Source organism: Ammospiza nelsoni, chromosome 11, assembly GCF_027579445.1.
Source record: "Ammospiza nelsoni isolate bAmmNel1 chromosome 11, bAmmNel1.pri, whole genome shotgun sequence".
NCBI classification, from domain to species: domain Eukaryota; kingdom Metazoa; phylum Chordata; class Aves; order Passeriformes; family Passerellidae; genus Ammospiza; species Ammospiza nelsoni.
The window spans coordinates 17,162,281-17,178,481 of NC_080643.1; the positions used below are offsets into that span (position 1 = coordinate 17,162,281).

The window sequence follows — 16,201 nt, forward strand, 5'->3', positions numbered from 1 at the left end:
GAAACTTTGCAAACACAGATGACAGAAGCCTACTTTAAAGAAATCACTGTCATTGTTTTAATCTTTATCAAATAGTCAAAGGAGCAAGATTAATTTTTCATGTAGGCATGTATAGTATGCTAAAAAAAGGAAAAGTCATCAGTTAGTATTTTAGCACATATTTTGTTTAACTCCTGTTTTTTAAGTTTTAGTGAAATTTTTAAATTTTAGTGAAACTGGATGATGTATTTAATTATACCACACACATTTAAAAAAATGATCAGTGACTCATTGCAGATTTATGCAAGTTTTATTTTCAGCCTTCTAGGTGCATTTTCTCTCTCCATAAAAAAGGCACTGTTTACTTCACTTTGACTTTCTTTTGAAAAGCTACAATAGAGAGACAAGTTTGGGTACTATCCAAATTATACAAATGTTCATTATACAGAGGAAAGCTTTGGAGTGTTAATTACCTCTTTTTGTGCCAGCCTGGCCCCTGTCATGAAGAGCCTTGTGAGGACACAGGAAAGAAAAGAGGGAATTTCAGAGAACCCTTAGGGATTGTTTTAAAATGGTCATTGAAGGGTAAAGTTTCGCTGCTTGTGGTCAAAACTCATAGTCATAAAAATTACTGGATTAAGGGTTCTAAAATTTAATCCTGTGCTTGTGATAGGGAGTTTGGATTTTTAATTGTTTTCTATTTATTGTAAATCATGTATGTGTATATTCATACTTGGGAAAACAGCTTAGTGTTTAATTTTTAAAGAATGTTACACAGATGTTCATCTTTCTGCTTCTAACATTGGGTATTTTAATCACTTGGTATATTGGAGCACAAGGCTAATTAAACAGACACTTGACTGCAAGAGAAAACATCTGTAAAACTCAAACCAGCGTGACTGGAAACTGTGGCTGAACAGACATGGAAGGGACTGCCCAGGGGGATGCTGGAGTCACTGGAGGTGTATAAGGAAAGACTGGATGTGGCACTTAGTGTCGGGTTTAAAGGCGGTGACTGGTTGTAAATTGGACTTGATGGTCTTGGAGGTCTTTTCCAGCCTATTGATTCTGTGAAATGCAATCCCAAAGGGCTCAAATCCTGCCCTATGTTGGATGTTGGACCATGCACAGAGCCTCTGCCACAGCTCATCTTCCCCACAGTGAGCACGTTGTGTGTGCACCCCACACCGCAGAACACTCGGAGCTGGAGGGACCCATCGGGACCAGAGTCCAGCTCCTGGACAGCCCAAAATCCCACCCTGCCCCTGAGAGCAGTGTCCGAACTCTGCCGGAGCTCTGTCAGCTCGGGGCTGTGACCGAGGGATGCTGCTCAGTGCCCGACCCTGCTCTGGGTGGGCTCCTGACAAAGATGAGGTCTCTCTCCAGCCTCCTTCTCTCCAGGCTGAACAAACCAAGTGCCCTCAGCTGTTCCTCATAAGCCTTTCCCTCCCGGTCTTTCTGCATCCTTAGGATGCTCACCAACAACTTAGTCCGTTTTTTTACAGTGTGGCGCCCAAAACTACACACAGGTGGAGGTGAGAGCCCTGCAGAGCAGAGCGGGACCACGCTCTCCTTTGACCGGCCGTTCCCGGAGGCAGAAGATGATTTTCCGCCGCCGGTCCTGCCCGGGCGGTGCCTGAGGGCTCCCGCTGCTCCGGCAGCGCTGCCCGGCCCCGCCATGGCGGCCCCGGCGGCGCTGCCCGGCTCCAAGATGGCGCCCGCGGCGGGCGGGACTTCCCGCGGCCGAGGGCGGGCGGCGCAGCCGCGATGGTGGCGGCGTGAGGCGGCGGGGCCGGCGGCTGCTCCTGCCCTCCGCGCGGCCCGGGCCGGGCATGGAAGTGGAGAAGATGGATGAGAATGAATGGAAGTACCACGGGGAAGGCAACCAGAGCCTCGTCGTCTCACACTGCCAGGTACGGGGCAGCCCCGAGCCGGGCCCGCGTGAGGGGGGCGGCCCGGCGGGAGCGGCCGCTCGGCCCCGGCGCCCGCCCTCGCTGCTTTCTTTGCCGGAGCAGTTTTCTGTCCCGGGGAGATCGGGCCCGTCCCGTGGGGAGGATGAGCCGGCGTTTCCCCGGGCCCTCCGTCACGGCCAGCAAGGATGGGAGCGAGAGCAGCCGGTGGCCGGGCAGCTGCCGCCTGGAGATGGGAGCTGTGGGGAAAAGTGCTAAAAATTCGCCTCTTCCACCATCATTCCCGGGTGTGGGTGATGTGACAGGAGAAAGCGAGCTGCTGAAGGCGTGTTTTTCCCTTTGTCACCGACTGTGGCTCGGTGAGGAGTTTGAGCCCTCGCTGCAGTGCTGGGCCGGGCTCCGACTCTCATTGAGGTTTTTGGCTTTGCCACGGAGCTGCCGTGCCGTGACCCCGCCGGGCACTTCATCCCCATTCTCCCGTGTACCTGTTGGGCTGGTTTTTTGTTTTGTTGATTTTTTCCCCTTTTTGTCTGGGGTTTTTTTTGGGAGGTGGGAGGGGAATGGACGTGTATTTTATTTAAAAATACCAGTAAAATAGATTCAACACTTGAAGCAGAAATGATTAAACAAAGCTGAATCCAATCGAGCAGACTCTGTGTCAGTTTATGCTGACAGTGTATTCGTGCCCCCCTTACATGTGCATTATTTACTTAATACAGTGGAATACATGACCCTTAAAGGAGTTTATTCCTTTTCTAAAAAGTGCCTGTGGCTGTGTTTGTGCTTTAAAGATGTATTTGTATTTTAGTTTAAAAGCTGGTATGGATTTGCCACAGAATGTTCTTGATGACTCATAGATCAAAACTCAGCAAAACCAGAATGTTGAAATGTAGGATTTTTGTAGAAAAAGATCTATAATAAGAGTTGAATCTTGAAAATAATTTTTTAAAATTATGTCTAAATGAATGACTGTAAAGGATGGATTATTTTAATGTCTGTTTTCTGTGTTATAAGTATGAATTAGATGTAAAATATTAACAAATACCAAGCCTGAGAAAATGCTAGAAATCTTGTGGTGCTCTCCAAACTTTAGGAGGGCACTTCTGTGGCTCCGGCTTTTTCCCCCTCTTTTTCTTTATATCAAACACTATTTATAAGCTATTTTTGTGGAAGAAGAACATGTGTGATTTTGTTTCCTGTCACATTGAACCTTGAAAAAGGCAGTGTAGAAACTTCTCAGTCACTGGATGACGGGAACCAGGATAAATAATGGATTATTAGTGATGTAATTGTGATTATCTTTAAAGACGTGGAAAGTGAGGAAGTCAGCCAGTGATTCAGAATAGCTGCTGAGCGTGCCAGTTCTCTCTTTAAGAAGATGCTAAAACTTTTTAAAGTTAGAGTGAAAGTGAAATAGATACATTTTTTCCTTTATACACAACTTTGAAACAGGAGAGCTTACATTTTGGATCTTTGTGTCTATTGATGACAAGGTCTGGTAAACCTGAAGCCTATAAATACTATTTAGATGTTAATTGTAACTTTGTGTCTCTTAGGAACAGGATATGCTTGCACCATTAATCATCGTGCTTGTGATCACCAGTGTGGAGGGATCAGCAGCACAGCTAAGACATTTTGACTGTTCTCACTTCATCCTGTAGCTTCCCAGTTCATGTTTTTTGTGTATCAGTGCAGGAGGAAGGGACAGGGATTTGGTGGTGGTGGGAGAGACGTGAATGGATGCTCAGATACAAGTGAGAGGCCAGATTGGAGCCGTGCATGTGCTTGTGGTTCCCATGTTCTGATGTGGTGTTTTGAAATGTGGAGAGAAAGCTGCTCCCTGCCTCTCTGTGTCTAAGCCTCTCTTCCTTGCTTTTGGAAAATTTGAGAAGTTTTACTTTTTAAACTACAACAAAAAAGTGAATCCCTGTCCTTTTGGAGAAGAGGGCATGAGCTGCTTGGCCTGTCCTGAGACGAGGTCTGGGCTGTTGTGTTTGAGCTGCTGCTCTCTGCCCCGTGCCTTGGAGCTGAGAACAGCAGTGCAGGCTGTGTGGGCTGGGTGGGCAGCCTGGCTGGACCCTCCTGCTGCAGCCTGTGGGGCTGTGCTGGCCTGGGCATGGACAGGCAGGGCTGTGGGACCCGTGCTGTCACAGGGAGCTCTCCTGGGCTTAGGGCTCTGCTCAGTTCCTGGGGTTGCTCCATTCCCTGTAGGTGCCCTTTAAGACTTGAATGTAAGGCATTGTTAATCCAGAGAGTACCAAATGAAAAAGTTGGTCATGGAAAAGTCACATGGCCAGCACACAGCTCTGCTGGCAGGAGCTGGCAAGCCCTGGACACCGGCGACACGCAGCCACTTTCCAGCTTTGTCTGGCACTGGGATGTGCTGGCATCCTATGGAACGGGCTCTGCTCTTTCCATGAAAGTGCTGTCAGTGCTCTCTGTGCTTTTTCCTCTTGCTGGTTATTAATCCTGCAGGGTGTAACAGTGACAGGAGTGTCACTGTGTGCTGAAATCACTGCAAGTGCATCTCTGCTCCCTGTCCCTGCAGTGCAGGATAAGGATCCTGAGGCACACCAGGGGCTGTGCAACACATCTCTTCTTACAGTGGTAGCTTTACAGAGTTACTTTAATTAGTTTGGCAGCATTTAGGCAGTGATCCGGGGAGTGAAGATGGAATGCCTGCCCAGCATTTCCAGTTCCCATTGTTATCACTGGAGCTCTGTGCTCGTTTGCTTGATGAGCACTCAAACTTCTGCTTTAATGAGTTTTTAAAGTTTCAGTTCTGGAGACTCTAAAGTTCCAGAGGATGTACAGAACTATGGTATAAATGTCTCTGGTAGTCAGGCTTTTCCTTTTGGTTTTTATTGAAGCTGTGAATGAATGAATTCAAATTGAAACTGAGTTGTGGTCAAAAGGCCTTTGTGTAGTCTTGCAGTCTGCTGAAGTGCTAGAATGATCAGACAACTTTCCTGCCTCATGATTCTAGTGTGAAATAAAGCTGGTGACTGTGAGGTGTTGGTGAGACATCTGTGCTGCAGGACAGATACAGATACAGCTCCACAAACCCTCAACCAAGCACCATCACAGCCATCCAGGTGCTTTAGAAAGGAGGTTTCTTTTTCACAGAGTTTTTTAGTGGAGAGTCACTCCTTCTGCTTCAGATTTGGCTTCAGATTTTATTAGAAAGAGAGCAAAGCAGTGCTTTCCCTCCTCCTCCCTCCTCATGAGCAGCAGAGAGGGTTCAGAGGAGCTGCTGCAGGGCTGTTATCTCCTGGTTAGCTGTTGTGTCTTTCTGCAGCACAGATCAGAGCTGGAAATCCTCCTCTGGAGTTCTGCACTTGGGTCAGTTGCTTGCTCTTATGGAACACTTAACACTTCATTTCAAAAGGCTTCAGGAGATGTTTGTAGAAAATAGTGTAAGCAGCTCAAGGAGTAATAACTTGGATTTCCTTCTGCTGTTGAAACATGTGCTGGTGGTCTGCAGTAGCTGCTGTATGACGTGGAGTATGTACATTCCTCCTGGCCTCTCTTTTACTTCTTGTGTGTTGGGATATTGTGCTAACCAAAACCCTCATTTTGAAATACATTTGAACATTAAACTTGTGTTTCAGGGTGAGTATGGGGAAGTGGAAAGTAGGAGGCTTTTCCCCCCAGCTTGGTTTTTATTCAGTGAGATGGTCTAGAACAGCCTTGTCATGCTGTTGCAAAAGGTTGTGGTTTATGGCTTCAGATGCCTGGATTGTTAGTGTTCATCTGCTTTGTGTCTTGGAATGTTTGCAGCTCCAGCAGATTTCTTTGGGTTTTGGTACAGGACTTAATTAGAAAAACGTGAACCATCTCCACAGCATCTGTGAGCTTACAGGTAGGGAAAGGAGAGGAGATGGAGAAGGTGAGGGAAGCAGCTGAGGAGTCTGGATGAGGGAGTCAAGGCAGGTAGTGAAGCTCACAGAAGATTCTCAAATTTGTGCCTGTATTAGACAAATAATATGTCTCTTTGTGATATTTATTTTCCCTTCAGGACCTGTAGTGAAGATGCAGGATGTCCAGTGCTGCTTTAGAATCCTTCCCAATCCTTGTGCTGGCTGCACAGGGGCCTGCAGAGGAGCAGGGAGAGAAGGGATCTGGTGTTTTAGCAGCAGTCTCTGCTCTCACTGTGTGTGCAGCTGCTTCTGCTGGCACCTGCATTGTGATGGCTGCACAGCAGGGCAGGAGGTCACTGTCTGCAGAGAGGCATTGGGTTTGGGACTTTGCAATAACTCTGAGAAAGGGATTTGTGTCAAATCAGGGTAGATAATTGTTCCTCATAATGCCTTTGCATTATGAAAGAGTTTTTCTGTGGCTGTTGGTTGTTTTGTTTATAAGAGTAATGACAAGTTCAGTTCTGTTGCAATGAACTGACTTGAGGAGAGGACGGGATTGTGTGTTTAGACAGAAGGGTGTTGCTGAAAGAGTTGAAAGCTTCTGGTTGGAATGACTTCGTTATGTGCAGCTTTCCTCTGCTCTTGTTTGGCAGAAAGGGATGATGCTGATCATTACTTGCTGTCGTTGAGGGAATCTTCTTAAGGTGCTTTTTCTGATGATGTCATTTTGTACAAGGCCCAGAACTCGTGTGGCCTGTTTCTTCTCTTGTTTTTCTGTGTGGAGCTGCCTGAATCTGTTTGTGCTATTGAAGTTTGTGTAAGTACTGATGCCCCCCCAAACTTCTGAATTGTTCCTGAAAAATTCCAGATCCCTGACTAGAAAGCAATTTTTTTTTCAGCTGTGTTCTGTTTTCTGTTCAGTTGTGTTCTGATTGTTTTTTTCTTTTCATTAATATCTATAAATGTCTTGATTTCATGAAAATATAGAACAGGATGATTATTTCTGTATTAAAGAATCTTCAGTTAGGGAAATTTTGCTGTTCCCGTGGATATAAATACAATAGTTAATTAATAATGGCCTCTCTGAATTTTGCTCTGATTAAACATGGCTACATTCTGGTCTCTTAGTTCTTTTACAGAAAGATATTACCAGAAAGAGTAAAATGCAACTTGTATTTATTGAATTTTAATTTGACTAATTGGGAAAGGCACAGTTATGGTAAGACTTGAACTTAAACATCTTTGTCTCCTTGATGAGATTCTGGTGTTTACATTCCAAACCTGTGCTGATGCCTGCTTCTGATGCATTTGGCAATCATGTAATGTAGGGAGGAGTTCTGCATCTGATTCTGTAGAATTTTCTGTCTCTTCTGCTCGATGTTTGGGTTTTGTTTGTTATTTTTTAATTTCATAGGGCATTTCTTTGACCTGGACTCTCCAGCATTGTTGTTTTTTTGGGTGTGTGTGTATCTCAGCAGTGTCTAACAAAACAGTGTTTAACAAAACCCCCACACCTGCACCCCTTTTGCCTGCTTAGACAAAGGACAGGAGGACAGTTTGATGACTGAAGGGAATAGTCCTTCTTTCTTAGATGATTTTTTAGCATTTTATTTACTTATTGCAAACAAGTGGAGGAGCTTCTGCCCAAATTGACTGAAGCAGCTCTGAAAACCAGTTGAAAAAGCCAAGTGTGTAATCAGGGTGTGTAATCAGTGAAAAGAGAGGAAGAGATGCCTGTCCTGCTGGGAACAACAATGAGGATTTTATGAACAGAGGGCAATCACCAGTTTGAGGTGGAATTTGGGAACTTTTGTGACACCTGCATTAAACTGTTGGATTCCTTGCACTGACCTTGGCTAATTGATATTTACATGCACATCTATGGTCAGTGGATGAGAAAAAAAAGTTTTGTATTTGTTTGTGTTTAATTCTTTGGCTAAACAGGTACAATGTGACTGTGGATGCCATAACTAATTGACCTAACTCTACTTGAGTACAATCTGCAAAGGTTTTACTGTAAACAAAGAATTAAAAGTTGAAAGTACTTCCAGTTCTGTGAATTAGCTGTGAAGCTTTTTATTGACACACACTTCTCCAAAGTTATTAGATTGAGTCAACATCAAGGAATTTTAATTCTGTGTCAGGATTTCAATTCAATATTGTACCAGTGGTTAACTGTAAATTTTTCTTGTGTTTCCCAGGTTTCTGCAGTGCAAGGATGCTCTGAATGCAGAGTGGTTCAGTGCCTTCCATGGAGTGCAAGGGAAGGTGGCACTGGGTGGCAGGGCTGCATGTGGAGAGGAGAGAGAGCAGAAAAGCAGCAATTAAAACTTTTCTTGTAAGAGTGCCTTAAGTTTTGTAGATGCAGATGGGGAAGCACAGCCTGAGTGTGGATGGAGATGGGAGACAGAAGCTCTGCTCCAACACTAATCCCAAATGACAGCAATCATTTACCTGCAGCAGCAGCAGCACCTCGCTCCTCCCTGCAGAATACTTATTTATTTCAGAGGTGCTCTCTTTTGCTAATAATGAGGGTTGGAGCAGACTTGTCTTTTGGTGACCTTCTTTGGAAATTCAACTCTACTGTGGGTCAGTTTTTTTCCTTTTTTTGGTGTGACTTTTGAGAATGCTGAAGGAAGGCAATATCATTAAAATGTAAAACCAATCCCAGTCTTGCAGTCAAACTCAGGAGGTCATTAGCCTTGATTAAAAATGATCCTGTTTTTTTCTGGTTGGATTCAGTGCTGGCTCAAACATGAATGAGTTCCTTTTGCAGTTGAGATCAAGTTGTTGTCTCAAAAATATTTCTTTTGTGTCTGTAGCAGGTGCTTGCAATGCAGTGCTGGAGTTTCTGTGCCTTTTCTGTATCTGCCCTCACTGACAGTGGCTGTGGGTTGAGTAAAGCAGCCTGGCTGACCCAAAGCTGTGTAGGAGTGCTCAGTCTGAGCCTGCTTCATTCACTCTTTTGGTTCTTCCTCCCTCCCAGCCTTTCAGTGGATGTGTCTGTGACATGGAATAAAGTGTCAGGGAGGTGTCCTGACCCCCTTCAAGTGTCCTCCCCAACCTGCCTTTTTTTGGGAAGGAGCAGTCACTGGGTTCTGCATGAGCACAAAGTGGCTTAGCTGCCTTCTGCTTGGCTTGTTCTGGATGCTGAGGATTATTCACTTGTTCTAACTGTCCATTTAATTATTTAACTCCGTTCTAATCCCTTTTACTGTTTGACTCTGTATTTCCTGCCCCCATTAATAATTTCCTGGAATGCCTGCTTTCCCCTGCATGCCGTCAGATGACTTGGCAGCTTAAAGCTGGGGTGAGTGTGCTGCTGATAGAGGGGGATTCAGAGCAGCTGAAAGGGAGGGAGCTCAGGGTGTGTTTTTATGTTCTGATTGCTACAACTCACCTGTCTGACAGATGGATGAGGCATTTCATGTGCTTTTAAATGTTAAGGAGCATTTTTCCTTGTTTCCATGTGCTGTGCTCCCCAGGCAGTGCCAGTGCACATGAGGGTCAGGCATCAATGGGTTTATTCATCCTGCTCTCTCTCTGGTATGTGTTTGCACCTCATAGCAGTGGTGTATCACTTGATATCACTTCAGGTGATCTGATTAGCTGCTGTGGCTGAAGGGCAGACATTTCCTTCTCACTCTTGCAGAGTGCAATCATTAAATTCTCTCAGAATTGGTACCATCTGTGCGTTGCAAGGTTACAGAGGCTTAGCTATAAAGTGAAACCTGAGGTAGTGCTTGACTCTCATGGGAATCAAGATTATAACCAAGCAGGAAAATAAATTGTAATGAGCACCTGAATTCTGATGCAAGCTGTGAGCTGTGTGCTAAAGAAAACAAGTGTCATGGGGGGTTTGCTTTCAAATAAGGGTTTGCCATATTGAATGGTGTAAAGCCAGATGCCATGCCAGAAATCCTTTATTCATGTTAAGAAATAAAACCATTGTTCTTCAAGGACTCCTGTGCTAAATAAAAGAGTATTGTTCCTATTTCTGAATGCTTCTTTGCACTATGTGTGAGCAATTGCTAAACTTCCTCCATACTGGCAGGAAATGTAGCTTTCCTCACTTTGTTTTGTGTGATCTTATCCACCTTGTGTAGAACAAAACTGAGTTGGAAAACAATTGTGCATGATGCTACCCGTGTATTTCATTCAAAAGCTGCAAAATTTTCTAGTTCTTAGTTTGTTTCCATCTCTCATAACCCTTCACATTACACAGCACACTGACCCTGGATGGAGAGACCTTTAAAAATGTCTTGTGTTGAGTGCCATGAAGGTAAGCTTTGGCTGAAGTGCCTGGGCACTGTGGTGGGCATGTTTCCACTGAGTTCCACCATTTCTCAGAAGGACAAACTCTCCCTGTCACTGGCTTTTCTGAGATGTGAAGATAACACTTCTTTGTCCATTTTTCTCCTTCCCAGAAGTTGCATTTTCTGAATAGAAAACCATTGTTTTCTGTTCAAACCCCTGAAGCTAGAATTGGAATTGAAGGGGTTGTGGAATTTAAAAAGTCAGAATAATTTTTTTACTTGGGAAATAGTGCATGCAGCTGCAGTGTGCCACTGCAGGAATTGCTTAATATCAGCTAAACAATTCCACAGTTCATGTTGAGCACCCTTGGAACTGTCAATAATCAATATTTGCTTATCACTGTGTTCAGTTTGCCTCCCTCCCTTGGGCTGACAATCAGAATGTGCTTTCTGTAGGTGCCATTGCTGCAGGTTGTTGTAAACCCTCAATGATTGGGTGGCACTGAATAACCACAGGGGTAGCTCTGGCATCCTTGGAGCTGAGTTTGGTAAGTTCTTGGTAGCTCTTCAGGGTCAGCAAAACAGTGAATTAAATAACCAGGTATAAAGAAATTCAGAGCCTTCACAGACACTATTTTCTCCAAAAGTGTTTGACTTTGTATCTTCATCTCCTTTGGCAGTGGCTGGTGGTGGTGTGTGAAATTAGTTGCAAAAAATAGCAGAGTAAGAATTGTAGAGAAGATTTGTTACCAGTCTTGGAGAGTGTTTCACACCTTGTTTATAATTGGAAACTTGTGACTTTAATATGCACAACTTTTAAAGAAAGATGTGTTTAGTTACTCTGTTTCTGTATTTTGGGCCGTTTTAAGCAGCAGGTAGGTAACTTTGTCATGTGAAATTGCAAACAGAGCCTGCAAAAACACTGGTCAGTTTTTAGATGCCAGAATTTATGAGGTGTTGTGGAGTGAGGGGGATGATGGCTGTGGGAAGGGGGGAGCAGTTCCTTTTAGGAATTAAAAAGTTGCATCTCAGAGTCCTGTTCTCTACCAGTGGATCTTGCATTTGTGAGCCCAAGTTGGGAATGGAGGAGATGAGAATCTTTTCCAGTTGGGAAGGAGATGTCAGAGTAGGGCTGTGCCTCCAGACAAAAGCAGTTAATGTGATCTGCTCAGAATAATAACAGAGTCATAACAAATGACGTGAACCTGCTTATTTAGAGAAGGAGCAGCTGATGTTTCCCAGGCTTTGTGTTTGGACAGGCCAATTCTTTGTGTTTTTGTACAGAAACTTATTCTAAACCTGAGTGAGCAGAGGGAAAATACACATCTTTCTGTATATCTGAGCACTTTTATCAGCAGTTGAGCTAATTTTTTTCCCGTTTCTTTCACTGCCACCAACTCTTATCTAGATTTTTGTTACTCATGTAGCAAGAGACCTGAAAAAAACCATGACGCACACGAGGTTGTTCCCTGAGGGGGAATATCAAGATTATAGATTTGCCCCAGTTGTGTTCAACTTTTCAAAACCCTCCAGTTCAGGAGGCCTGCATTTTATGTTAGTGAGGTCATAGAATAAGGTCATTATCAAACACCAAGCTGTAAAGAAACAAATGTAAGCTTTTATCCTGGTTTCATAATTCTGCTGCCTAATCCAAAGTACCTGGATTGATTCCAGTCATATTTTGGCCGAGCTACCAAGGATTACTTTATTTTTTGGATTTTATTGGGTAAGATTAATATAATAGCTATAGTAACTGCTCTAGAGAATAAAAATTTTTACAGGTGAGCTTTTGGGGGCCAGGCCCAGGACACACGAGGACAAGAGCTGTGCTTGCCACTGATTTGGAGCATTTTCACAGCTCCTTCTCTCCTCATTGGCAGTCCTTGACTTGGTTCCTCTAAGCCCAGCAATGGTTCGCTGATGGGTGTCAAAGAGGGGTTTGCCCTTCTTGGTGGGGCTGTAACTCCAAACGCTGTGGTCTGCGATGGAGCTGCCCCAACACCTCTGGTTACATCACCTCAGCCCCAGCCTTGTGGATGTGTTTTAGAGACACAAGTTTTGTATCCTCGTTGCTAATGTTTGTTTTCAGTTTTCCATAACAATTGGGAAGGGTTGTTGTTGTAGCCTAGTAGGGCCCGGAGCCACTGAGAACATTGTTATCTGCCATCAGGCTGCTCTGCTCCCATGTGAGAGTTGTCCTTAAATTCCTTATTTGAGAGTGAGAGCTGCAGTGTGTGATGTTCTGATGGGTGCGTTATTTTTAGTCTTTTGTCACTAAATGGAGACTGAACATATGCAGGGATTAAAAAAAATTGTAGAGAATTCTTCCTTTGAATTCATAATTTTTCTAACTTATCTTACATCATAAGATATGAAGCCTTTTAATGTTGTATGTGTTACATTTGCCTACATCCATGCACTGTTTCTTTTTTTCTCCTTTGCTTGCAGCCTGCTTTTTTCATCTTTTTATCTCTCTGGGGCTGTTACCCAGCTCACTGAATGCTGTGCTGGTGCCAGGTGCCTCTGTGAGCCCTTCCACTGTTTCAGGAGAAGGAAATGCAGGGAGCATTAGGATCTAGTTGAGCTGATTCTCAAAGTGCTGAGGAGTAGTGGCAGCCTCCTCAGAGATCCTTTGGAATTTGGGTCATTCTTGTGCATGCAGATAAGTATGGCACATATTTGATGTTCAATCTGTAAATATAAAAAAAATTGAAGGCATTTTAAGATAACTGACTAAAAAACCTCATGGCAACAACCACCCACAATATTTCCAAGTAAAGAATCAGCCAAGTGAATCAGAAATGCAATAGCATGAAAAATGTGGGCCAATATTTTTGGTGGTGATGCTTCTGAAGCTGTTGGCACCTGTGGCATCTGATGGATTAACCTTGGTGCTGTGGAGCTGCTATTGAAATGCACAAAGGGATGTAGCTGGCTGGAAACTTGCCTCAAAATAGGAAAGAAGTGCTTGGAGGGTTTTTTGATGTTTGGTTTTGGGGTGGGTTTTTGTTTGTTTGGTGATGGTTTTGTTTTTTTATTTCCTCTAACCATCTAATAGTCTTACTGAAATGTAGTCTGGGCTGGCTGGTCTAAGTGCATCTGTGAAGTTTGTTTGAACAGTGCTGTGTTTCCTTTTGACATCTGTAGGCCAGCAACATGTTCTTCTTTTGCCATATGTAATTTCGGTCATTTTGCCAAATCAGAAATAACTTGCTGATGAACAAATACTGTCCTGAGTCAGGTTTTCCAGAGCACTGCTTGGAATCATGGCTGGGAACTGATTAAAAGATAAATATCTACACTAGCCTTGAAAGATTACAGAATCATGTTTCTCAATGGATTAGAAGTGATAATCAGATCACTCCATCACTGATCCACTTACTAATGAATAATTAAAGCAGGAGGCCCAGATGGTTGAAACACTGTAAGAATAACACACTGCCCACAGAGCCACGGGCTCACCAGGCCTGTGCTCATCATGACAGAGGAGAGGAAGTGTCACCAGCACCTTGTCCAATCCAGGGGACTGTGATTCCCACTCTGGTGGCATCTCCTTTGCTCTTGGGGCACTCATCTTGCAGGACAAATCAAATTAACAGCAAAGTATCCTTTCATGTAAGAGTGTTTTCCAGACGTTGTGGTGGTGTGAGGCTTCATAGATCTGGAAGGGGCCTTGTCTGGCTTTCAGTGGCAGTATCTGAACCTGGACCCAGTTTTGTTATTGTTTTGGATGCCACATTGTCATTAGTTTTGCTTGTTTCCTCTTTCTCTCCATGTTAGTAATTAAAGATATCTGCAGCTCTGTCCCTCAGCCCTTGCAGAAACAGCTTTCAGCTCTGAAACATGGAACAGATCTGGTGCTGTCATGCTATGGGGAGTTTTTTAATGGCAAATCATTTGGAAGGGAAAAAGCTTGGATTCCATAAACCAGACATTTTGTCTGCATTGTCTTTGTCAGCAAATCTGAATGTACTTCTGTGGGAGTGCTTTAAATGGATTTAATCCTTTTTGGAGTATATTGGGAAGGCCCAAATGGAGACAGACTGGCTGAGAGGTAACTCTGGAAAACAGAGTTTGTCTCTACCTTCTGTGGTGCCCAGTTGTTGGTATTGTACCCAGTGTACCTGGATAGGCTGAACTGCATCCATATTTACAGTGGAAGTAAATATCTCTAATATCAGCTATTCAGGCAGACCAGAGGCAGGGCTGTGTGTTGCCTTTTAAGGCTGCAGGTGCCTTGACACTGTGTCAGACTTTGATTTTAATTTGTAACATGTCAAGCTTTTTGAATTGTTACAAAACTGATAACAATTGTAAAAATTACAAAAAATTAGGGAGTTTTTCTATGGTTTTAAGGTAAAATATTTGGACACCTGCTATATTTGTTCCTGTGTTAGATATTTACTCCACAGCAGGGTGTAGTTTAGGGTTGTGTAGCTGCTGCTGGTAACTTGTGTGTCCTTAATAATTTGTAATGCTCTGCTGATGCTGTGAGTGCAATGGGCCTTGTGTCCCTTTTGGGGAGCTTTGGTGCACAAATACCAGGGTGGGGGTGTTTGTGGCTCCATGTGAGCTTTCCCAGACTTTCAGGGCAGTGCTGTAAGCTGAGGGAACATTTCCCTGCTGTACTCAGTGACTGGGAATGCAGAGTGGCTGCCTTGTTCAGCTGATGGCATTGCTGGGTTTGATTTCAGCTGGTGGATTTGATTTCAAGGTGAGTGAAATAACCATCTAAAATGTGCTTTTCTGTTTGGTTTTTTCCCTTAATTTCTCAGAGGGGTGCACTGGGGAGTCAGACAATGGTGGTGTTAATAGATGCTAATGGATCCCTGTTCTTTGCTGTTTTCCTCAGCGCTGTGTGGTGCTACGGTTCCTGAAGTCCCCTCCCAACCAGAACAAGGTAAGATTTAAACCTGTCCTGAATGCCCTTGGGTAAGCTAATAGCCAGGGTGAGGAGAAACAAGAAACCTGTGAAAGAGCTGTGGCTGGCAGGGGTGAGAACAAATGGCTGTTTTGAAATGTGCCTGTGTTTCAGGGGCTTTGGCAACAGGAGGAAATCTGAGGTTGCCTTGTGTAACTGGGCTGATGTGAGTGCTCATAGCACGGGCTCTGTGTGGGGCAGGGCAGAGCTTTCAGTGTAAATGTTCCAAATCCACCTGTGGGAGCTCAGGGATGCTGAGCAAGAAAGGAATTTTCCTGGCTGTGGGCAGGTGGGACAGAACAGGAGCTGCACATAGCTGGTGCCACGGTCAGGGTCTGCTGTTCACCACCCGTTCAGGAGCTAAAAAGCCATGGAATGGGAGCAAAGACATGAAATGTTCACAGAATTCCTTTGTCAGTGAGTGACTGAGTGTCCTAGCTGTGACAATCTCCCAGTTTCTTCCATGGTACAATAGCAAGGTTTTGCTGCTTGAGAAGGAGCTGAAGTGAGTTACTTTAGATTTCTTTTAACAGGGATAAAAGATGATCAAAAACCAAAGGTGGAGCATAAACACAGTGTTCCAAAGAAGAAAAATGAGAAAAGAGAGCGCAAGGTTCAAATTGTTTCATTTTCTCAACCTTGAGAGGAGTCTTTAGGGTGTGTTACCTGGGAGATGCAGGGCATGGCTTGAGTTCCAGCAGCCCTGAGCCATGGCTGTGTGAGGCACAGGGACATGTTGTTCTGAGGAGGGACATCCTGAAAGCATTGGGCTCTATGGGAACTGCTGTGTGCCTCATTTTAGGAAAATAGAAACAGGGATGAATGCAAAGTAAATATCTAGAAAGGGCATTTTATTGCTTTAAATCAGGGAGATAAATGTGAAAAGCATCCAGTTTTACAAGGGACAAGTTGCTAAAGCAGAGGAAGGCAAAGTTGGTGAACACAGCATATGTATGAGTTACTTGATGGTCTTTCTGCTGCTACTTAACTTGAAAAAAGGCCTGGTAAAAAAAAGTATGATTCAAGTAGATTTTTGAGCTGCTTCTATTGGCAGGATTTCAAAAATGTATCTTGTGCTTTGGTAGTAGCCCAAGATAATAATGTTTAGTGTTAACAAGTGCAGTGATGAGCCCAGAGCACCAAAAGAAAGGAAACAGTGCTTATCTCAACTTTTAGTATAGCAGGAGAGGACTAGACCACAACTTTATGTAAAAAGCCAGTCTGTTGGAGTTTATTTAAGAAAACAGAACCCTGAATGCCTGCCCCTTTTCCTTG

At 44.0% G+C, this 16,201-nt stretch overlaps 1 protein-coding gene across 1 annotated transcript in view; it reads left to right on the top strand.

The window, feature by feature from the left end:
* The first annotated feature begins 1,737 nt into the window (after positions 1–1,737).
* IPPK (inositol-pentakisphosphate 2-kinase) overlaps positions 1,738–16,201 on the top strand; it is a 30,077-nt gene continuing 15,613 nt past the window's right edge. Inside the window, exons 1-2 of the mRNA XM_059480452.1 lie at positions 1,738–1,892; positions 14,858–14,905. Of these exons, the coding sequence (XP_059336435.1) occupies positions 1,812–1,892; positions 14,858–14,905 (129 nt within the window). The 5' untranslated portion in view covers positions 1,738–1,811. The remainder of the gene's footprint in view (positions 1,893–14,857; positions 14,906–16,201) is intronic.